Here is a 22,455-nt window from a genome sequence, read left to right as displayed (position 1 = left end):
AGATCAGTGTCTGGGTTTCCCCCATACCCCCACCCCCAGTGAGTGGCTGAGGGAACCTCCCTGCCTAGGCCCTGTCTCCTGCCTTCCTGGGCTGGGGGAGGGGCGTGTATCCTGCCTTCTTCCTGGGCTGGGGTGGGGGTCTGTCTCCTGCCTCCTAGGGTGAGGGTGGGGGGCAGACTCCTGCCTTCCTGGGATTGGGGTGGGGGCAGACTCCTGCCTTCCTGGGATTGGGGGCGGGTAGGGCTGACTTCTGCCTTCCTAGGGTGGGGGTAGGGGCTGACTAAGCCCTTGTAGGTGCTATTGGTTTAGTTTTTGAGATGCTATGATATTTTGACAGTTTTGCTTCTTCTTTCTACTCAGCCATTTCTATAACAGGAATGGAAATTGAAATAGGTTTTCTTTTCTGAAATTTTAATCCAAGCTTTGTTCATTGTTTCCTGATGAGATAGGAAGCTTCCTATGCTTCTTGCCTTAGAATTGCTTTTTAAAACTAATTGGTGAGGGGCACCTGGCTGGCTCAGTCAGTTGAGCATCTGCGTTTGGCTCTGGTTGTGACCTCAGGTCCTGGGATCAAGCCCCATTTGGGGCTCCCTGCTCCGCGGGGAGTCTGCTTCTTCCTCTGCCTCCCCCCCTCCACTCGTGTGTGCTCTCTCTCTTTCTCTCTCAAATAAATAAATAAATACAGTCTTTTTAAAGAAGAGCTAATTGGTGAGACCAGGGCTCCCTGGTGTCTCAGTCAGTGGAGCATCCGACTCTTCATCTTGGGGTTATGAGCTCGAGCCCCATGTTGGGCATAAAGATTACTTAAAAAAAAAAAAAAGTCCTAAAACTGATTGGTTAGATCAAATCTTGTTTTCCTTCCCTGGCAATGAAGTGTGAATTGTGGTTGCAGGGAGGAAGGACCTGCCTCTGTTCGTCATCGCTAATTAGGTCCCCCGTGCGCTTGAGCCCCAGGGTTCTGGAATGGGCCACAGCAGCCTAAGTCAGGGGGGAGACAGGCTGGGCGCCACCTAGGGGAGCACCGCTGTGGAGGTGCCCTCGAAGGTCAGCAGCATGGGGACTTGGTTGGCTTCTGCCCGAGGCGGAGGCAGGTGAGGGAGAAGAGCGCCAGCGTGTACTCCGCTGCCCTCCCACTGACCCTCTGTGGTTGGGTGGTGGGCTTTCGCCCTCAGGTGACTCACAGCCAGTGCCCCTTCCACGACCAGTGCCTGCCCCTTGGCCTCCGGTGGTCATGTGAGGGTCAGGCCTCACTTCTCTTTCTCCGCTGCTGTGAGCTGCATATGGCGTGCTTTCAAGAAACGTGGAAGGAAAAAACCCAACCTATTAAGCAAACTCCGGACTTTATTGGGATTTCCCACCAGTGCCCCTTCCCGCCCCAGGGCCCCTCCCGGGGCCACACTGCACTTGGCCGCCTCGTCTCCTTCGTCCCCGTCCCCTCTGGTCTGTGGCAGTCCGTAGGACTTCCCTGGCTTTTCATGACCTTGCTCATTTTGAGTTCTGGTGCCATATTTGGTCCGATGCCCTTCATGTTGGGTTTGTCTGGTGTTTCTCGGGATGAGACGGGTCACAGAGGCAAGGTGCCCTTGTCACCAGATCGGGTGCCTGAGTCCACACGACTCGCCGCGGAGGATGCTGACCTGGATTACCTGGTGAAGGTGTTTCCAGGTGTCTCCTCCCGCCTGTTCCCTGTCCCGTGGAAGCCGCGCCCTGGGCCCAGCCCGAGCCCCACGGGAGGGAGGACTCGGCACCACCCTGGGAGGGGGATCTCCACATATCACTGGGAATTTCTCTGTGAGGAAGGTTCGCGTCTCCTCTGCACGTCTTCACCAGTCCGCACGTTGAGTGAGGCTCTGGGTTACATCCCATGCTGTTCCTTCCTGTGGTTTCAGACTGTCCGGCTCCAGTCAGCACTGCTGCTTTCCCCCGCCCCGCCTGTGCCCCTGCCTCTGCTGCCTGCCCTCCTGCTGCAGCTCGCCCCGCCTGTGTTTCCCCACCATTTCTCCAGGGGTCACTTCTTTACTGGGAAGTGGTGTTAGGGACCCAGATCTGCATGCCGGTAGGGCCCGATGTCATGTGTGGTCCTTCACATCTGGTTGTCTCCCGCACATCCATCTGAATGTCTGCTAGGGTTAACATGAATTCATACTGGCTTCTCCGGTGCTAATCCAGGACGCAGGGTAGGTGCGCGCCTTCCTTCCTTGCTTCTCCAGAACTTCCTTGTCTCACGGTGGGAATCTTGCCCCGCCATGCTTTGTTTGCTCCACCCACGGCACGTGCAAAGCAGTTTCAGAATTGTTGGCACGCGCCGTGAGAAAAACCAACCGGACTGCAGGGTTTCTCAACCATTCCTTTGGTATTTGTCCTTACAGTTCTCACTCAAAGCATTTTCTGGAGTTACTCAGGCCAGCCCTCCCTTCCCCCTTCTGCACAGTGTGGTCGTGTTAGACGTCTGCCATAGAGTGCCATTCATGTGTCACAATCTGCATTCCATCCTGGCATCCTCTGACCTGCGGGCTGGCTTGTTTCGATAGTTTGTAAACATTAAAGTTCATTTTTTGTGACATACAGTTCTATGTGTTTTGACAAATGCATGCTTACCCATCTCCCTGGCACTATACAGAGTGGTTGTGTCCCCCCCAACTTCCCCTGTGCATGTAGTCATCTGCCCCCTCCAGCTCCCTGCACGGCCGCTGTCGTCCATGCTCTGCCCCCGTGGCTTTGCCTTTTCTAGTATAGAAGGAATCCTAGAGTATGTAGCCTTTGGGTCTGGATTCTGTTAGAAAAGGGCATTTATGATCCTTCCGTGCTGCGGTGTGAGTCGGTGGCTGGTGTTATTTTCTCCCCACTGTTACCACATTGTAGGCATGCACCACCTGTGTTTATGTTTACTCCCACGCTGGGGGGGCCTCTGTGTTGTTTCCCACGTTAGCAGTTGTGAACCAAGCCCCTGTTTGCTCCATTTGCATGCAGGCTTTTGTGGAAATGGAAGTTTGCAGTTCACGTGGGCAAATACCTAAGTGTATAATTTCTGGGTCATATATGGTAAATCTGTGTTCAACTTTAGAAGAAACTGCCAATGCGTCGTCCACGGTGGCTGTAGCAGTTTTCCCACCAGCAACGAATGTCTGTGGTTCTGAATCCCCTGGAGCATTTGGTATTTTCAGGTTTTCAGATTTTGCCTATCGTGACAGGTGTGTGGTGAGATTGCATGGGGGCTTTAATTGGCATTTCTCCAGTAAATGATATTTAGCATCTTTTCTGTGTTTATTTACCATCTGTGTATCTTAATTGTGTGAAACAGATGACTTCCGTGTCCACATATTTTGCCCACTTTAAACACTGGGTCGTTTGTTTCTTTATTCTTGAATTTTTAAAAAGTACTTTAATATTCTGGATACAAGTCCTTTATCAGATCCTTTATGTGGTTTGTAAATATTTTCTCCCAATCTGTGGCTTGTCTTTTCATTCTCTTACAAATATCATTTACAGAGCGGGAGTTTTTCATTGGATGAAGTACAGTTTATCAGTTTTTTTCTTTCTTGGGTCACACTTGTGGTGTTGTGTCTGAAAACTCATTGCCACACCCAAGCCCCAGATTTTCTTTTAGAAGTTCTCTGCTTTTATACTTCACATTGAGGTCTGCGGTCCTTTGTGAGTAAATTTCAGTTGTAAGGTGTGAAATAGGTGTCTGGGCTCATCTCTTTGCTTATGGTCGTCCAGTTGTTCTGTGCCGTTGGTTGAAAAGATGACGTTCCTTCATTAAACTGTCTTTGTACTTCTGTCAGAGATCAGCGGGCTGTATTTGTGTGGGCCTATTCCTGGGCTCTGTGTCCTGTTCCATGACGTCCGGGTCCCTCCTTTTGCCAGTACCCCACTGTCCTGATTGCTGTAGCTTTGTAGTAACTCTTGCAACTGGGTAATATGAGTCCTCCAACTTTGTTCTTTCTCAGAATTATTTTGGCCATTCTAGTTCCTTTGCTTTTCCATATTCGTTTTAGACTTAGCTTGTCGATACCAACAGAAAAGCTTACTGGCTGTTTTGATGGAGGGATCAGCTTGGGGAGAACGGACATCTCTGTAATGCTGAATCTTCCAGTCCACAAATATGATGTATCTCTCCACTTATGTAGATCTTCTTTGGTTCCTTTTGTTAGTGTTTTGTATGTTTTCTACATACAGATTCTGCGTGTATTTTGTTAGAGTTTTATCTATGTATTTTTGGGGGTTGCTATTTATTGTAATTAAGAAAAATTCAGATTACAGTTCATTGCTGATACATATGAATACAGTTGACTTTTATGTATCGCTCTTGTATTCTTTGACTTTGATAAACTCATTTTTTAGGTCCGAGAGGGGTTTTTGGTATATTTTTTGAGATTTTTCTACACAGGCCATCATATCATCTGTTAATAAAGACAGTTTCTTTCCAGTCTGTATGACTTTTACTTCTTTTGCTGGCCTCACCTTATGAGCTAGGATTTCCCATACACTGTTCAGTAGGGTGGTCAGATGTCCTTGTTTTGTTCCAGATCTTGGGGGAAGGGGCTGAAGTGCTGGCCAGAAGTCTGGTGCTGGCCGTCGGTGTCTCATAGCTGCCCTTATGGGCTGATGACGTTCCCTTCTGTTCCCAACATGCTGAAAGTTTTTACATGAGCGGCTGCTGAATTTTGTCACTGCTTTATCTTGTGTCTGTTGAGACTGTTGTACGATTTTTCTTCGTCTGGTAGTTTGGTGAATCACACTGATTTGTGAGTGTTGAACTAGCCTTGTATTTCTGGCATGCGATTCGTCATGATTTATTACCTATATTTCTTCTTTTGTGAGTTTTGGTAGTTTGTGTCTTTCAAGTAATTTGTCTGTTTCATCTGAGTTGCTGAGTTGACGATCCTTGAGCGATTTGTGGTGTTTCTTTATGGTCTTTTTAATGTCTGTGGGACCAATAGCGATGCTCCCTTCTCTGTTCTTGATACTGCCTCTCTCTTTTTCTTGATTAGTCTGGCTAGAGGTCTATCAGTTACCTTTTTGAAGAACCAACTTTTGGTTTTCTTGATTTTCTGTATTTTTTCTTGTTTTTAATTTCATTGATCTCCACTCTTCAGTTTTTCAAGGTTTCTTTCCTCCTGCTTGTTTTGTGTATCATTGCTATTTTTTTCTGATTCCTTAAAGTGGAAGTTTAGACTTGAGCCCTTTCTATCTTTCTCACATGAGTGCTTTACTGTAAGTTTCCCCTCAAGTGCTGCTTCAACAGCATCCTGAAATTTTTGATATATTGTGTTTTCAATTTTCATTCAATTAAAAAAATCTTATCATTTCGCTTGTGCTTTATTTTTTTAAAAGATTTTATTTATTTATTTGAGAGAGAGAGAGCACAGCAGGGGGAGCAGCAGAGGGAGAAGCAGACTCCCCGCTGAGCAGGGGACCCGACGTGTAATAGAGACCTTGCAGTGTGGCGTCCGGTCCTTCTGAGAGTGTGTTCCAACGTCTCCCTCCGGCCTTGGTGCTGTTTTCTCATAGACTTTCCTTCATGTGCTTAGCTGATTGTGGCCGGTTTTGCTTTAGACTAGGGGTCGCACATGTTTCCAACCGTGAGCCTAAAGCGGTGTATGTGGAACTAGAGACTAAAGCACCACACGCTCAGCCCCATCCCTGCCCCGCGACGCCGCTGTGTCCGTCAGTGTGAGTGCTCCTGCAGCGGCGGCGGGGCGGGCGTCCCAGGCCATGTGTGTGGCGCTGCCCCAAGATGGCCTGTTGCTTGGCTCTTTCCCCTCGGTGGGTGTTGAGTTTCCCTGCTCTTCACGTTCACAGATGGGAATGCTGTCCTCTCTCTCCTGTCCTGTGGCATCCCTGTGCAAACACATCTGTGCCAACACTCAGTCTAGAGAATGCCAACTGCTCTTGTAGGGGTGGGACTTGAAGGCAACTAGCGGTTTGAATGCGGGCGATTGTGACTTCCACGTGAGCTGTAGCCCGCCTGGGAGGGGCACCGCGGACCAGGCCCGTGGGCCGTCCGGACGTGTGTTATCATGACAAATGCTGAGTGCAGTCAGGGGTCCGTAACTGGCCGTTCACCTGTAACCACACGTGTGTGTGACACCAGCGTCTGTCTCACATACACACACACCCCATGTAGGTTTGTATGCGTGTACACATACAGCCTGGCTTCTCCGGATTGGGTCTTCCCGTGTTTCCCCCAGGATTTTGGAAATAGGACCTCTTGTGTCCCTTCTTTGACTCCAAACCATGGCTCGGACGCCCGCTCATCTTCTCGCCCAGCCAGACCCCCTCCTGCACGTGTCCACAGGTGGCCGTGCTCCTGCTCACGGTCCTTTGGTCTTTGTCTTCCAGTCGTGGCGTTCCTGGTGGCTTTCCATCAGAACAAGCAGCTGATCGGAGACCGGGGCCTGCTGCCCTGCCGCACGTACCTGAAGAGCGTACAGCAGTATTTTCGGGGCCCAGTCGGCTGGGACGCCGTGAGCTATGCGCCGACTGTGCTCTGGCTGCTGGACTGGTCACACATGGACTCCAACCTGGACGCCCTCGCACTTCTCGGGTTGGGCATCTCATCTTTCGTCCTGGTCACCGGCTGTGCCAATATGGTGCTCATGGCCACTCTCTGGGTTCTCTACATGTCCCTGGTCAACGTGGGACAGATCTGGTAAGCAGGAAGAACTGGAGTCCAGGCACACTGTGACTCGTGTCCTGGGCACGTCACAGGCTGCAGCACAAGCCAGAACCTCGTGGCAGCTGGGGAGACGCAGCAAGCTTGCTTCCTACGTGAACTCAGGGGACTGTCGTCACTTCAGTTAGGTGGTAGTAGAGTCTGCTGGTTGCCAGTAGACCAAAATCTAAGGAACTTTCTTCTTTGGGAATAATCGCGATTCTGTAGGGTGTGGCGTGGCCACCACCGAGAGAGCTCCCACAGTCGGCCTCCTGGGGCCGGGGAACCTGTGAGGTGGATGCAGGGTCCCTTCGTGAGCTCCTGGGAGTGCTCTGGTGGTGGGGGCTTGATTTGCAGGCTTGTTTCTTGTGCTCCTCCCAGCTCCAGCTCCTTCCTTGTTCAAGGGGAACCATTACCAGCTAGTGCCAGGAGTCACAGATCTGGTTGGCCCTGCTCCGAGTTGGCAGGGGGAGGAGAAGAGTGAGCAAGCTCCCGCTCCAAGCAGCCAGAGGTGGCGGTGGAGCTTCACAGAGCCGGGGAGGCTGGAGAAGTCCTGCAGGAACCGAGGGGGTGTGACAGGGCAGCTGCGGCCCAGGGGGGCCGATTAAAGTCCAGCGGCCACGGGGTGCTCCAGTGTGTTGAGCAGAGGGTGCCCCTCTTCTTCCCAGTTCTGGGCTCCAGAGGCAGCACAGGGGACCCTAAGAAAAGGCAAAATCTTGAGAGAAGCTCTGGGATATGGGATTGGTGTCTGTACGGATGCGTAGGAAGTAGATGTGGGTGTCTGCCCCTGTGCACTGACCAAGGCGTCGTCTGTCCTCTCGGCAAAAAGTGTAAGTCCAGTGTCCTGGTAGTTCGTCCAGCGCTGGCCTGGGATGGAGAGGCTCATGCAGTCTTCCCGGAATGGGGGCTCTAACCCAGACCACCCTGACCTTCAGTCCCATCTTGCAGGTCTATTTTGAATGGTTCCTTAGGGCTGTGGCCATGGGCTGGGGGCCGTCTGGCAGGCCCCCTTTGCTCCCCCGAGTGCAGTTGTGCCCTGGTCCCCGTGTGCAGGTGTGTGCCACTTGGAGAGGAGTCTGGGCTGGACTCTTGCCTGGTCCTCTTCCTGGCCGTGGGAAATGCTGGTTAGCGTTGCACTGGGTAGGACAGGTGTGGGGGACACTCAGCATGTATGCAGGAGGCCCATCCTGCAGATCCGGTCTGTGGCAAGGAGGGCTGGGCATCTCGGTCACCCTGAAAACCAGTCCCAGGGCCCTCCTGTTGGTGTGTTACTGTTGACCGTGGGGGTGAAAAATAGGGGCTGGGGTGCCTTGGGTGGGGTCTGGGTGACTGTCCCATGTGCCTCCTGCTTGTTGAGCAGCTGCAAAGGAGCTGGGAGGTGTGGCCCCCTCCACCCCCGTCTGCTCCTTCCCTTGCGGAATTCCCAGAGGTCAGACGCCCGAGGTGCTGTCCTTTCTGCCTCCATCTCTCGGTCAGTAGGTGATTACCAGCACAGAAGGACTCTGGCTGGGTTTTTCTGTGATGCCTTAAGAGGCTGCTGTTTTTTGAGATGTGTGATTTTAATCCACGCCGGAGGAGGGAGAGTTCTAGCACACACAGCGAGCGCACCCGACTCCGTGGATGGGTGGGGTGGCACACTTCACGCGTGGCATGTGGCTTGGGTCACGACCTACCGTGTCTAACAATGAGAGACATCGTTCTGATTTAAGTTTACTGTAAAAGGTATTTCCTAGTCATGTGTAGAATATGGTCAAGAAAGATTAACCCCATGTTTAAATTTTTGAAAACCAGTTTGGGTACACGTGGCCAAAAATAGTCTTATATTGACTGGAAAAGATTCTGCTCCCCTTCCCTTGGATATGTAAAAAAGAAAAATGTGATTCAGATTAATTTAAGCTCACTAAAGCAAAATAAAATAAAAGTAGATGCATGAGATGTTTTGGGTGAAAAGTGAAAAAGAAAACAAAACCTGTCAACGGGGACCCGTGGTTTCTTTACCTGGCTCACGGTGCACGTGTCTTCCCTCGTGGCCGAGCTGCTGGTGTGGTGCGGATGTGGGGCTGTGGAGGGGTGCCGGCGCCCTCTGCCTCCACGGTCTTTCCAGCCCCGCCCTTGACGCGGGTTTTCCTGATGGACGAGAGTTTCGGGGTCAGAGTGACATTACTAAGTGAGGCCCGCTCATGTGGACAACAGGCTTTCTTTGTCCTGGCACCCAAAATGAGACTTAGACACAGACTGTTCCTTGCATGTCCCGTTTATTTAAAGTTAAGAGAAAGGAATATTTGTTTGGGGCGAGACACTCTGATAATGGACACTGTTGACAGAATGTCTTCCAGGTGTTGTCCAGCTGGTGTCCCATGGTGGGGACAGGAAGCCCCCATGGGGCAAGGAGGCGCCAGGCAGGTGCACGTGGCGCTTCTCCGGGGTGCTGCAGCCTTGCTCTAGGGTCCCGTGGTGCTGGCCCTGTGTCTTCCCGCCTTTGCCACGTGTGCGGTGGCTGTTGCTTCAGTAGGCCCTCTGTCTCTCCTGTCCCTCTGCTGGGCGTCCGCTCAGCTTCTTCCCGGCTCAGGCTAGTGCCCTGCCGAAGTCCTGGCATCTCACACAAGTGCGCCAGGGCACCCTGGAGGCCTGCATTGCTGCCAAGGGAGGCAGCTAAACCTCATTCTCGGTGGCACTGTGAGTCTCCAAGGCAGATGTCGTGGGGCAGAGCCAGGTGGCCTTACACAGCATCCTGCACATTCCGGAGCCATGACCACCCTTCGCCCGCTCTCCTGACTCGTTCCTGACACTGCGTGGCCGGTGGGAGCTCACAAATATACTTCATGGTGGCAGTGACCAGAGATCTCATTGTAGGGAAAGTGGCTCCCCTCCAGGCAGTGGGCACTCTGTAGAGTGATGACCCGTGCCCTCAGATTCGGGGGGTGGGGTGCTGATTTTATGAAGTCCTTATTGTGGCTGCAGGAGGCACAGCTGGAGGGAGCCTGGGGACGTGGGGGCTGGGATGAAGGACTGAGTCCGGGGGTGAGCCGGGGGCCGTGCCAGAGGCAGCAGCACCCTGGCAGGCCCTGTCCCAGAGCTGCAGGGCCAGCAGCAGTGTGGCCTGTGGTTGGGCGTGGGGCAGCCGTGGGCTGTGAGGGAGCGTTGCCACGTTGGATGCTCAGCCACCCAAGGCCACCCCCTTCTGCCCCATGAACCCCTGTGCCTGCAGTTCCACAGTCATGGGGTGGGACCCGGGGGACCTGGGGCGCTGACTCTCCCCGCTTCTCCCATGTTTCATCAGATTCCGCATCCTCCTGATTTTACCCACGAAGTGTTTCCAGAACCTTCCTCTGCTGTTAGCACCCAGTGTGGCCCCACGTTCACGACATCTTTCAGCTCCACTTCCCACACGGCGTTGTTTTTTGTCAAGGGCACGTGCCAGCTTCATTTTGGGTGTCTGCCGTTCCAGCTACGGGCAGTTAAGACGTACTGTTCTCATATGTTGGGCAAACCTAAGGTGATTTCTCCATGTACTCCGGCCGCCGCCTTCCCCACCAGCGTTGTGTTAAAGACCAGGGCAGACGTGATGTTGGTTTCTCAGGCCCTAGAGGCTGAGACTCATGGCCCTTGTTAGGGAACGGGAACCCCACACCCCAGGAGAGCAGCCTGGGTGCTGCAGGAAGTAGCTAGGGGCAGGGGCGTGAGTCCCGGGACCCCTTGGGGCTTTGCTGGTGTGCAGGAGAGCGAGGCAGGAGCAGGGTCATTTCCTTTGCGGCGCTGTCTTGGGCTCGGGCTTCTCTCTGCCTTGGCTGAGTAGAGGGAGGGATGCAGCGGCTGCAGGAAGGCCTTGCTCATGCACAGAAGGTGAGTGGACGGGAGGTATGAGCGGGGCTTGGCACTGGGGGTCCCGCGTCCCCGCAGGGCTTCCCGGAGGCTGTTGCGAGCCAGCAATCAGGGCGCTGGTGCAGGGCGAGCCCGAGCGAGGGCGCGGGGTTTCCAGGGACACACGTGTGGGGCTGCTGCATGGCTTTGGGGTTCTCACTTCGCAGTTGCCCCCTTGCCATCATCCGCTGTGGAGTGTGGTCGGAACAGGTTTTCGTTTTCTGGTGCTGCGGGGCAGGAGCAACACCGGGGTGTCTGTCCCTGAGGCCATGCGGTTAGGGGCAGAGAGATGACTGTCGGCAGCTCCACTTGCTTACGGAGGGAAGCCTTGTTAGAAGGGGCGCAGCGCCGTCTGTCAGGTGGAGACGGGGAGGAGGCGCCCCGGGACTGGATCGAGAAAGAACGGGCCTCACATGAGGCGGCCGGGCACACGGCTGGCAGGCGGCCCCCGAGCTGATGTGTCCTTGTCCTCAGATGCAGTGGGCTGCGGTACGCACGTCTGAGCACACCGTGCGTGCGTGCTGTTCTCGCTGAGAACTTGGGTTTGTCTGCCTCGCATGTTGCCCAGAGTCCCAGAGGTTTTGTTCAGCGGAAGGAAGTTGTGCAGGCCTGCGGGGGCGCCACGCACAGGGGTCTGTTTGCGGGTGAGGACCCAGCAGGGTTGGAGGGAGCTCTCCCCACAGGCAGATTCCGTTGCTGCCTGGCCACTTCCCCTTCTCCTTTTAATTGAATAAACTTCATTTTGGAATGGCTGTAGGCTTACAGAAGTATTGCAGAGACAGTACAGAGAATTCCTGTGTACCCCCGACCAGCTTCGTGTATTGTCAGCCTCCTCCTTGTCATGTTTAAAGAGCTAACACTGATCTCTTCTGTCCCGGGAGCCCCTCCAGCAGCCACTGTATAGGCATCATGTCCCCTCAGGCTTCTCTGGGCTGCGACAGTGTCTCTGGCTCCCCGGCTTTGAGGAGGACTGGTCAGGGTGCTGTGGGACGTCCCTCTGCCGGGACTTGGTTGATGCTCTTCTCATGAGTGGACTGGGTTGTGAGTTTGGGGAGAAGGCCACGGAGACCACGCACCCTCCTCGTCACGGCACATCAGAGTCGGTGCCGTCGACGTGACTTGTCCGTGTTGCTGCTGCCCCTCCTCTCCCGGCTGAGGTCCTGTCTGCCACGCGTCAGGACACTTGTGCAGGGGACACGGGTCTCCTGGCCCTGCATGTTCATTTGTTCAGTCACTGATCATGTCAGTGTGGGGCTTCAGGTGTCTGTCCTCTTGCTCTAGGAGCTTAACCGTCCTGGGGACCCGTGACATGGGAAGAGAGAGCCAGAGTTCAGTAGCCGTGACCGCAGGAAGTTTAAGTGAGTTTACAGAAGAGTCTCACTGCACCAGCTCTGTCCGTCTCCGGCGGAGCCTGGTAGAACACTGGAAGCCTTAACTGTGACTTTGCTCCCGCCGCCCCACTTAGCATCAGTTTTCCAAAACGGCTTTCTGATCCTTTTATCTGTGCTTTACTTTGGCAGTTCTCCTAAAGGGCTCCTTTGTTGCTAGCGAGGACGGCTGTGCAACCTCCTTTTCTCTTCCCCACCTTCCTGGCCCCCCAAAAGAAGAAAGGATTATCTCCAGAAACTTGGACCGAGGTCGGGGAGGCTCAGGGGGTCCCTTCCTGTGGAGGAAGCGCCTTTGCCATGTCCCTCTGCGAGAGGACAGAGCCTGCACTTCAAAGAGCACCAAGAGCAGATGCCAGACGGCCGTGGGGGTGCAGGGTCAGGGTCAGGGCCGCGGGGTGCGCTGCATGGCTGCTCGCCTCTGACTGTCGACAGTGAAAACCTCGTTTTGTCTTAAACACAGCAGCGCTCCACGTGGCCCCTCACCCCCACCCGGCCCCGGCCCCGGCCTGCAGCCCTGCCGCCCAGAGCTCTGCCTTGATCCTTGCCCAGAGCCCGGATGTCAGGCAGCGGAGTATCTGCTAAAGATGGAGTCGATGCATAGAAATGAACTGCTTCGGTTCCGCGGGGTTCAGGGAGCAGAGTGGGGCCATTTGCGTTCGGTGGGAGCAGTGGCTTCGCACACCCAGCGCCTGTGTGCTGCTGAGGACCCATGTTCGCATCGTGCTCCACTGTGAAGACAGCCCTTCCTTAACCCCTGGCGTGTGGGGACCAGATGCCTTTCATTTAGGGTCCCCTTTGTGATAATCTGTGCTCGGGGTACTGGGCATCCTTGAAACTTTCAAATTCTAGGGTAGGACATTTTCATGGTGTTGGATTACTTACAGAAATTATTTACTGACATATCCATTGTTACGTTTGCTTTTTCCTAAAAGATTTCTTGATCGGCCTGTTGTGGGCATGGCCTTAGATCCCTGTGTGGGATGGGGCCTGGTGAGAAAAGGCTCCTGGGCCCCAGGCAGCGGGTGGGCCCCTGCAGAGAGCACCTAAGGGCAGGTCTCCCCCGCCCCACCTTCTCCCACCACATTTAACATCCACGGGGTCTGTGACCTGACCTACAGTGTCCTGGGGTCACTGAGTTGAGCTTTACCTAGTTGGGTAGACTGATACTTTAATCTTGTAAGTTTTTTGACAAAACAAGACAAAAAACATTTTTTTAAGATTTTCTTTGAGAGAGAGACAGAAAGCAGGCTCGATGGGGGGGAGGGGCAGAGGGAGAAGCAGAGCGGAGAGCCTGAAGTGGGGCTCAGTCCCGGGACCCGGGTCAGGATCTGAGCTGAAGGCAGACGCATAGCCGACTGAGCCACCCAGGGCCCCGGCAAGGCAAAATTTTAACATGTTTTTCTCCTTTTGTTTTTTAGGTATTCATTTGGTAAGTGAAAATCAGAAACGTACTCCGTGGGAGTTTAGCGTTGCATGTGGGGTATGTATTTGTATGCTTCTCCTGTGTGTCATCAGCATGGCAGGTGTCACTGTGTTGTCTGATGTCAGTTACTTAACCTGGAATCGTGGCCCACGCTGGCTTCCTTGCCCGAGTGGTGGACCAGTGCAGATAAGGGGACTGGTGATGTGCAGGTGTGTTTGTGTAGATGGCAGTGTCCACACGGCTGGGACGAGTAGTCCCACAGCGGTGACCGCGCTGTGTTATCACGGATCAGTTCTGTGCCTTGGGGGAAGGTCAGGCCATCCTGCAGGCCAGCCTCTCCCCACTCTAGGCCGTGCCGAGTTCGCAGGGGACACACGCCTGTGGAGGGGTTCGCCTGGGGCTAACACTGGACGACACCCCAGAGGCGGTCGGGTTTCTCCTTGGTTTGGTAAGGGGGGGACTTCAGGTCCCCCCCCCAGCCCGTGTTCTGTGGGGAATGGTGCACCCAGAGTGAACATGTGGAGCAGGGTTTGTTCAGAAACGTGCAGGCAGTGGGCCCAAGGCTGCTGGCGGGGTTGAGGAGAGGACAGCCCCCAAGTGGGCGGGGCTGGGCACGGCACAGCTTCCCTCTGGGTCGAACCACCTTGCGTGCTGATACCACAGAGACGTCTGCTCACTCCCGGGGTCATGACTACCCACACGCCCCACAGCACAACACCCCTAGTGCCCAGGCAGAATCCCCAGCCACAGGAGGAATCCCCAGGGTCTCGCACAGCTGTCGTGACTGGGCATGAAGCCCTAGTGAATGAAGACAAGAGCTCTCAGGAGAGAAACTGATGAGATGAGAAAAGAACCCAGTGGAAGATACAATATTTGAAATGAAAGACTCCCTGGATGGGCTGGCTGGCAGGGTGGGGGTGACAGCGGGGGGTGGAGGGGTCCTAGAGGCGCCCGGGCCAGGCAGAGCTCAGGCGCCCTTGGGAAGAGCTCAGAGATTGGTGGCATGTGTATGGAGCCCTGAGGGGAGGGGACAGCTGGAGGAAGTTTCCAGATGCGGTACAAGACACAGATGTCAGACCCAGGCAGCCCAGTGAACCCCGCACAGCATGAGCGGGAAGAGGCTGTGCCTCCCCGCTCATCCACGTGCTGCTGAAAACCCGGGGGAGAGGGAGCATTTTGAAAGCAGTGGGGGAAACAGGCCATGGCCCTCAGTGCCCAGGAGCAGTGGGCCCGTGCACCTTGGTGCTGACATGGGAGCTGGGACCCTGTGTGGGCGCGGAGGCTTCAGATCGGGGGAGTGAACTCAGTGTCCAAAGGCGCACTTGGGGCGCCACCATGGGGCTCCAGGCTGCGCAGGAGGGACAGGAGGGAAAGCCAGGCTTCAGACAGCAGAGCCGAGCGCGGAGAGCGGGAATCTGTGGGTCACCGTGAAAGCCTGTGTTCCTCCTCTGTCTTTCTTTACAGCACTCCCGACAAAATAGGTTGTTTGCGCTCTGAGATTGACGGTGCCCCAGAGCAGACACACGCGACAGGCTGAGGGAGCGCAGCGGGTCCGTCCACATGGCTGCGGGTCTCCATGCGTTACGTGAAGCTGCACAACTTTCTAACAATATTTATTTATACGAGAGAGAGAGAGAGAGCGCGTGCGCACACGCATGCAGGGCGGGGAGGGGCAGACGGAGAGAGAAACTTCGCAGACTGCACTGAGCTCAGAGCCCGACACGGGGCTCCGTCCCACGACCCTGAGGTCGGGGCCTGAGCTGAAACCGCAGCCACCCAGCTGCCCACAAAGCTGTGCAACGTGAGGGACAGTTAGGAAGGATGAGGGTGCGTAATAGTCCCTCGAGCCGTCACTGGAACAGCGTCTGCCCGCAGACAGAGGTGAGGACCCAGCGCCAACGGGATGCATCACGGAGACACTCAGAGCTGAGAGCACGTGATGGGAGAGTGGTGGAATTAGAGGGGACCGAGCTGTTCCCGGTGGGGGCAGGAGCACCGACCCCCGGGGGTAAAGCGTCAGGACGGAGAAGAGGGCCAGGGGAGGACCACTGGCGCGGCACTGCCCTGCCCGGTCCCTGGCTCAGGAGGTGGTCACGAGCGGCTCACCCAGGTAACCGGTGATGCGTCCTGTCAAGGGCACATGGGACACCGCAAGGCACAGTAGCCACGTCCTGGCCATTAGCAAGCATGACACTGAGAAGGGAGCACGTCCTGTACGGTTCTGCTCTGAATCCCCAGCACTGGCTCAGGAGGGTGGTGCTGTGACTAGTTTCACCTTTCACCTTGGACCAAGCCCTGGGGGCGAGAGGGCAAGGAGAGACCCCCCCCCAGCAACCATCCCAGATGTGGCAGGCCTGCTTCTGCTCTGCCAGCCTCCCTGGGCCTGTGCGAGAAGGCCTGGGGCAGGGCAGGAGGGGCGTGACTGCCCACAGACCCCGCTCCCCACTCCTACAAGGAGCAGAAGCCGGGAACAATGGGGAAGAAGCAGACGCTATATACCAGACAGGGGCCCCAACTGTGCTTCCACACTACTTGGGGTGTTGCTGAGTGGGGCAGAGGGGGTCGCAGGAGTGCTAGGAAAGGCCACCCCAAGGCTGCGGGTGAAGCTGGGCCAGGGGCTGAGAGCGCCTGCTCCCACCCTGTGCTGATACAGCGGCCCGCAGGCAGGCAGGTGGGCGGGCAGGGTGCCCCTATGACAGAGCCTGCCCCAGGCCCCGTGCTGGAGGCAGCAGCAGCCTGCGGTCATGGTCACAGAGGGCACCGATGGCAGCCACAGACTCAGGCACATCCTTTTTTTTTTTTTTTTAAGATTTTATTTATTTATTCGACAGAGATAGAGACAGCCAGCGAGAGAGGGAACACAAGCAGGGGGAGTGGGAGAGGAAGAAGCAGGCTCATAGCGGAAGAGCCTGATGTGGGGCTCGATCCCATAACGCCAGGATCACGCCCCGAGCCGAAGGCAGACGCTTAACCGCTGTGCCACCCAGGCGCCCCCCCAGGCACATCCTGTTTCTGGGCTTGACGGCCCCATCCCTGACTGCAGCCTCACTGCAGATCCTCGTTTCTGGGTGGTTATGTGCCTTCAGGACCTACTGTTCTTGTACACAGCACAGATGACCCTGATGTTGGAGCCCTCAGCTCAGGGCTCTGAAATACAGGGAGGTGTCCGTCAGGGGTCCCAGCCCGCAGAGGAGCCAGAAAGATGGGCCAGAAGGAGGCACTGGGAACAGGGCATCCTTGCTGGGCCTGCAGCCAGGCAGCCAGACTCATCAGCCTGGAGGCACCCGCCGCAACCTGAGGTGGGGGAAGGAAAGAGCAGAGCATTGGAGGCTGGAGGAGAGATAGACAACAGGCAGAAGAGCATTTAAAGGAATAAAAGCCAAGACCTTTCTAAAAATGAATGAAAGGCACATGCCACAGATCCAGGAATTTCAGAGACCACCCCACACCCTTCTGCATATATCAAACGGGTGAAAACCAGCAGGATGAGAGAATCTTCCCTGCGGCCAGCGGCCCCTCGGCGCCCGAGTGGAGGGAAGTCCCCTTGGTCGGCCCGCACAACGCCTTCCCCAAGAAGGCGCGTGAGGCTCTCCTCAGTGGTCTGCCCGGAGTGCTGACGGGGTCTTCAGGGAAGAGGGGCCCGACGTCGGCAGAAGTTGCATCAACTCAATGAAAGGAAGAATATCGCGGTTTATTAAGAGGAGGGTGAATACAGGCTTGTCGCTGGTTCCTGGTTACCTGAAAAGGTAGTTGAGAAAGCAAGCGTCTAAATTTGAAATTGCAAGTGAAGCTATTCATTTGTCGTGGGCCCGTGTCCCTCAGCAACTTCCTAGCCTGCTGGACGCAGCCGCCCTTGGCGTCCAGAGCCGCCAGCGCCTTCCTGGTCCGCTGCGCCCACACGTGGTCTTCCTGCTCGGGTTTGTGCTTTTGTCTGAAGCAAGAAGCAAGCAATACAGCGATCTCAGGATCTGTTCTCATCCCACTTGCCGGTGCAGTAGTGCGGTCTAAGCAGTCAGCCGTGTGGCTGCGACCGGGAAAGGACCAGCTGTGAGTTCGGGCGTGAGGTTCGTGGTCAGCGAGAGCATGCGGCCCCTCTGATTGGGATTCATGTGACCTCAAGATTCTCCTCCAAGAAACCTGCCTTCTCCCTCTCTTGCTAAGATCTATTTGATTTACCTGAACTTGTAACAGTATAGTGTTTCCAGTTGTTAGGACCGAGAAAACGTCAGACCCTCGCTCCCTTTCAGGTGGGAGAGGCCCCTGTGCTCTGACGGACCGCACTGGGGCAGTTACCATAAATGAGCATCCAATCCGCTTTTGTGAAGCCAGCGAAAGTGGAAGCGCTGGTGTGTGGCTGTGAAGGGACAGGTGTGGCAGACGCAGCAGGAAGACCCCACTCAGGAGACACCTTTGGGGTTCGAAGGGCTCTCTGAGCTGAGGTGACGGCTGCGGGAGATCAGCGGCTGCAGAGGCTCCCAGGCCAGTCGTGAGTGGAGCGCGGCGCTGGCCGCTCCCGCTGAAGCTCTGGCATTTAGGGAACCCTGGTGGGGAAGTGGTGCACGAGGCCTCCTGTGGGAAACTAGAGGCTGAGTCCGGAGCCCCAGCCCCTTGGATCCCCGCGCCGGGTGGCACATGGGCCTTGTGGGTGCTGTGAGGCCAGGGCCACGTCCATGGCGGGAGAGTTGCTGCCGGGAGACCCGGCCAACAGCCACTGTTTTGCTCGCAGCTCAATCAGATCTGCCGTCCATCTGTGCGTCGTGGGTGTTAACCTGGCGCTCACAAGCCGCAGCTGTGTCGGTGGGAGCCCGTGACGCCCGCGGAGCTTGCTAGCAAGCTGCTGACTTGCTGACCCGTCTCCTGCGGAAGGAGGCCCCGAGGAAGACGGCGTCATGTGGTGTCTGCGCCGTGCAGCCGCGGGCCCTTCTCACAGACCGCCGAGCAGCCGGGGTCCAGAGCGCCGCTGACAGCTACCGCTGGCTCGCCACATTCAGACCACCACGCGGCTCCAGGCACTTTCTTCCTCCCCAGTCTCAGAGAACAAGCAGCCAGCTGCTCCGGTGCGGCCCGGGAGCCAGGCCCCTGAACCACCACGCGGGAAGGACTGAGACCTTACGGCAGTGTCCCCTAGGCCTCACCTGGGCCTGCCTATGAGAATTCGCTTCTTGTTCGTTTGAAGTCTGTTTATTGTGTCTTTGTTTTGCACAGTGGACTTTGATGATGGCGGGGCCGCCCTGGGGATTGCCTGCTGAGCGCACAGCTGCCCGGAGCACGTTCTCGAGCGGTGAGCCCCAGCTGGCGGGCCGCTGAGCGGCTCCCTCCACGCGTCCGGAGCCACGGTGGGCTGGGTCGTTGAGAGCCCGGTGCGACCGGGTGCAGCCCCTCGGGTGCCATGTGCGCCTGCATGTCACAGCCCGCGTCCGCTGCGCTGGAAAGCTCTGTGGACTCGCTGGCCAGGACTCCAGTGGGCACGTCTGTTTTCTTCAGGGGACTCAAGCAGCTGCCTTCTCTGACACTCGAAGGACATGGTGGGTGAAGTACTAACTCCCTTCAGTTTGGGAAGCGGGCTGCACGGCCAAGCTCTCTTTCTAGGCACCTTCCCCTTGTTAGGAACGACCGTGCGCTTCTCAGGGTATCTGTGTTTCTGGAACATGTTCCCCTTTCATAAGGGGTCCCGTCTGCAGTGTGAGTGGCCCCGGGACCCTGGGGGTCTCGAGTGCCCGTTTGCCCCTGGGTGGGACTGCCGGGTCAGGTGACGGCCATGTGAGTGGGGCTGTTTGCTCGGGGAAACAGGAAAAGCACAGGGCGCGTTTTGAGAAGTTGCTTTGCGGGCCGTGTCTCTGCAGCAGCTTTCCGCGTGGCTGCGCTTCGAAGGCCACTGGTTTGGTCACTTCTACTTCAGAGATGGGTCTAAATGTAATTAATTCAGGTCCCCACTAAGTGCTGACTGTTTCCTGCTCCCCTGCAGAATGTGTGCTTTTTTGGTACTCGTGAGCTCAGGCTGGGGGACTCGCTCAGACTTCACTCTGTCCTTGAAAGCAGCGTAGGCACCAACAGGCCCGGCCCAGCTGGTGCTTCTAGTCTTTTTTGCCCAGAAGGGGCTGCTCTTAGCCCACGGCCGCCCAATATTGCCTGGGTGCTGACGGCCGCCTGTGTTTGGTGAGGTTGGGACCCACAAAGGGCCCCACAGCCCTTTCTTGGAGCTGAGTGCAGCCACTGAATCCCAGATGTTTCTGCAAAGGCAGGCCCCTCAGGCCTGGCGTGTCCGAGAGCTCCAGGAGAGGCTGGCTGGCAGCCGCAGTGGGAACAGTCTCTGCGGCCAGGAGCTGAGCCATCTCAGGGGTCCTTGTGTCCCCTTCCACATACTTTGAGGAAGATGGGTGCTTTGCTGAGGCCTCTTCTGTCGGTCAAGGCCCCTGAGGTCCTAGAGTGTTTCCAGCCCTGAAAAGGATCATGTAACTTCGAGTGTGATTTTGGCTCAGTGCGTGCAGGTGTCGGCCTCCAGGTGGTCTCCCAGGCAGATCCGGGGCTCCACCTCCCCGGACACTGATCTTCCGTCAGGACCTTCTGGAACTTCACTGTTCGGAAGGGCGCAGCGTGCTTCACGAGTGCATTTGGTTTACACTCAGGAGTCCTCCTTCAAGGGATGATATTTCTATAGGTTTTTATCACTCCTGCTGCTGTGTGGGGTTTGTTTGTTTGTGGGTGTGGTTCAGAAGGTCCCTTGCTGGGGGCCATGGAAATCTGGCCCTGTCCAAGGCCCAGCAGCCCAGCCGAGGGTGGGGAACCGCGAGTAAGCACGGACATAAGCCTTGCTCCCTGCATGTACCTCAGCCTTTCGCGTTGGCGGGGCGGAAGGCAGCCTCTTGGCCAGGTCCGCTTTGTTTTTGCTCAAACATTGCTGACAGATTGAAAGCTCACACGGCGCCTGAACACGGGAAGCAACTAAGCACAGGTCTTCCTTGGTTAGACAGGGAGTCTGAGCACCCCTTTCTGGTCCCTGGGGTGTGATAGGTCTTATGGAAGGCTTTCGGGATGCTCCATGTCTGGGGACATTCCTTTGTGGGAAAAGAGCATTCCGTTTTCACCGCGGGCCCATCTGGCTGAGAATTGGATGCTTTAGGGAGCCCTGGTTTCAGTAAGAAGCTCAGTGAACTGTTGATCTATCCTGACGTGCCCAGTGCTGAGTGTCAGCTAGTCCTTGGGCCTGCAGGTATCAGTAGGCCCGGCTGCGAACCACTGAGTCAGGGAGCAGGACCCTGGAGGAGCCTGGGGGCTGACCGCAATCTCACGGAGGCTTAGAGGGCTGGCTAGCAGCAGGAGGTCCGTGGGTGAGCTGTGGGGATGGGCGGGCAGGTGCTGGTCCTGCACAGTCGGTGTCTGGCAGGGAGTGGATGTGCAGGTGGGGCCCACACCTGCTGTGCAGGGCTTTGAGGGCAGGTGCTTTGCTGCAGGGACTCGTACAAGCCGGCTGTGTCTGTGCTCGGGAGACACGGGCAGAAGCAGCCCCTTTGGGCGTTCGGCACTCCCCTCTTGTCCAGAGGGATGCTTTGGCTGGTGCCTTATTAAGTCTGATTTTCAGGCAGGTCCAGTGCTGGCATCGATGTTTATGTGGCCTGGACTTTTGAACTCCGGTGTCTGTCCCAGCAGCACGTCCCACCAGCCGTTGTGAATTAAATGCTGCCTGTGACCCCTTACCCTTGCTGCTCTTAAATTCATGCTTTAAAAACAGCTTAATGAGGGGTTTACTGGTCCAATTGGAAGTTTTTATTAAAACCTATTAGTGCTGGAGCGGAGCCTGCCTACAGGAAGCGATTAGGCAGCCACGGAGTTCCAGGCAGACTGGGCTGCAGCAGGTCCCACCAAACCGTTTCCAGACCCTTGTGGCCCCAGCACTGGGCTTTGCCTGGTTCTCATATCCTCTGCTTTAATTTATGGTTCGTCTAATTCCCTTCCCAGCCCCCATGTCCAAGAAAGCAGTTTCTTTTAATCAAATTATTCCCGTAATCAGACGCAGCCTGGCCTGCCCTGTCCTGTCTTGTGAGCTTGCCCGGCTGGGCACCCTTTCAGGGGAGTCTTTCCCTGCTGTTTCCTGGGTGCTCAGGCTTGAGGCAGCCACTCTCCTAGCACAGCCCCCACAGGTCTCGGCCGGCACCCTTCCTCCCTGCTGCCTGAGAATGAGAGGGCCCCTCGGCACTGTTCGGATTTGGTCTCTTGTCTGCTCGTGTCCTTAGGAAGGACAGAGAAGCCTGTATCCAGTGATTTCCAGAGCTGCCGTGTGGCATGCGTGGGCTCTGAACCATGTCCACTAGCAGAGACGCGCATTTCCAAAGTGGGAAAAACAGTCTTGAATGGTCTCTGCTGCACGGTCAGTGTGAGCAGCCCTAGTTGCCTGTGACAGCCTGAGAGGGGCCCGGAGTGTGAACGCCATCAGCCTCTGCCCTGTCTGAATTTCAGGTGCTTTCTCAAACAGGGTCTTGGGGTTGGTCCTGATCTGGGGGGAGCATTCTTGCCTCCTCCCCCCCCACCCCCGCTGTCCTCTCTTTGGCCTGATGTCTCTGTCTGCACACACAGTTCCCTTCTCTGCTCACTGGGAACACCAGTGCTTCCTGCTGCTGGAGAAGGAGCCGTCAATGAGGGGCTGGGGCCTGGGGGTCACCCAAGACACCCTCCCCACAAGAAGCAGCCGGTGCTCCTGGCTGTGACCCACTTGGCACAGTGGTCCCCTGGAGACTAGCATGTGGAAGGGGAAAAGGCAGGACTAGGGTGCTGGGGGCCCTTACGGGGAGTCTCTCACGGTACTGGGTTCTCCTTCCCTGTGTGCGTGCACAGTGAACATGCCTGGTTTTCAGTCTTCTCTTTTTCATCTAACGTTTTCTCCTCCCTTCCGTGTTAACCCCCTCCCTTACACCCTCTCTTACGCTCATCCCTCCTCAGAGCTGCGTGCAAAGGTGGATGCATGCGCACGTGCACTCAGGTTAAGGCCACTGTAACCGGACGGGGCCGCGCTGCGTGCATATCTGCCGCTCTGTTTTCACTCAGGACTATCTGGTGAAAATTCTTTCGTTGGACCTACAAGAAAACATATTTTAAAGACTTTTTTTCTTACATGATCATTAACCTTTTGC

The 22,455-nt window shown here is 55.9% G+C and overlaps 1 protein-coding gene across 5 annotated transcripts in view; it reads left to right on the top strand.

Annotated features, from left to right (window-relative positions):
* Positions 1-22,455, top strand: part of LMF1 (lipase maturation factor 1) — a 96,667-nt gene that overhangs the window by 5,604 nt on the left and 68,608 nt on the right. For 2 of the 5 annotated variants that reach the window (XM_044379214.3, XM_026485498.4), the window contains exons 2-3: positions 6,346-6,655; positions 13,326-13,336. In XM_044379214.3, coding sequence (XP_044235149.3) covers positions 6,346-6,655; positions 13,326-13,336 — 321 coding nt within the window. Of the gene's footprint in view, positions 1-6,345; positions 6,656-13,325; positions 13,388-16,120; positions 18,856-22,455 lie in introns of those variants that run through there. The other 3 variants (XM_057314911.1, XM_048225081.2, XM_044379215.3) reach the window with 3 other exon arrangements.

This window comes from Ursus arctos, unplaced genomic scaffold (assembly GCF_023065955.2).
Source record: "Ursus arctos isolate Adak ecotype North America unplaced genomic scaffold, UrsArc2.0 scaffold_2, whole genome shotgun sequence".
NCBI classification, from domain to species: Eukaryota; Metazoa; Chordata; class Mammalia; order Carnivora; family Ursidae; genus Ursus; species Ursus arctos.
The sequence above is the reverse complement of the archived record's forward strand: the minus strand, read 5'-3'. Positions and strand labels throughout refer to the sequence as shown.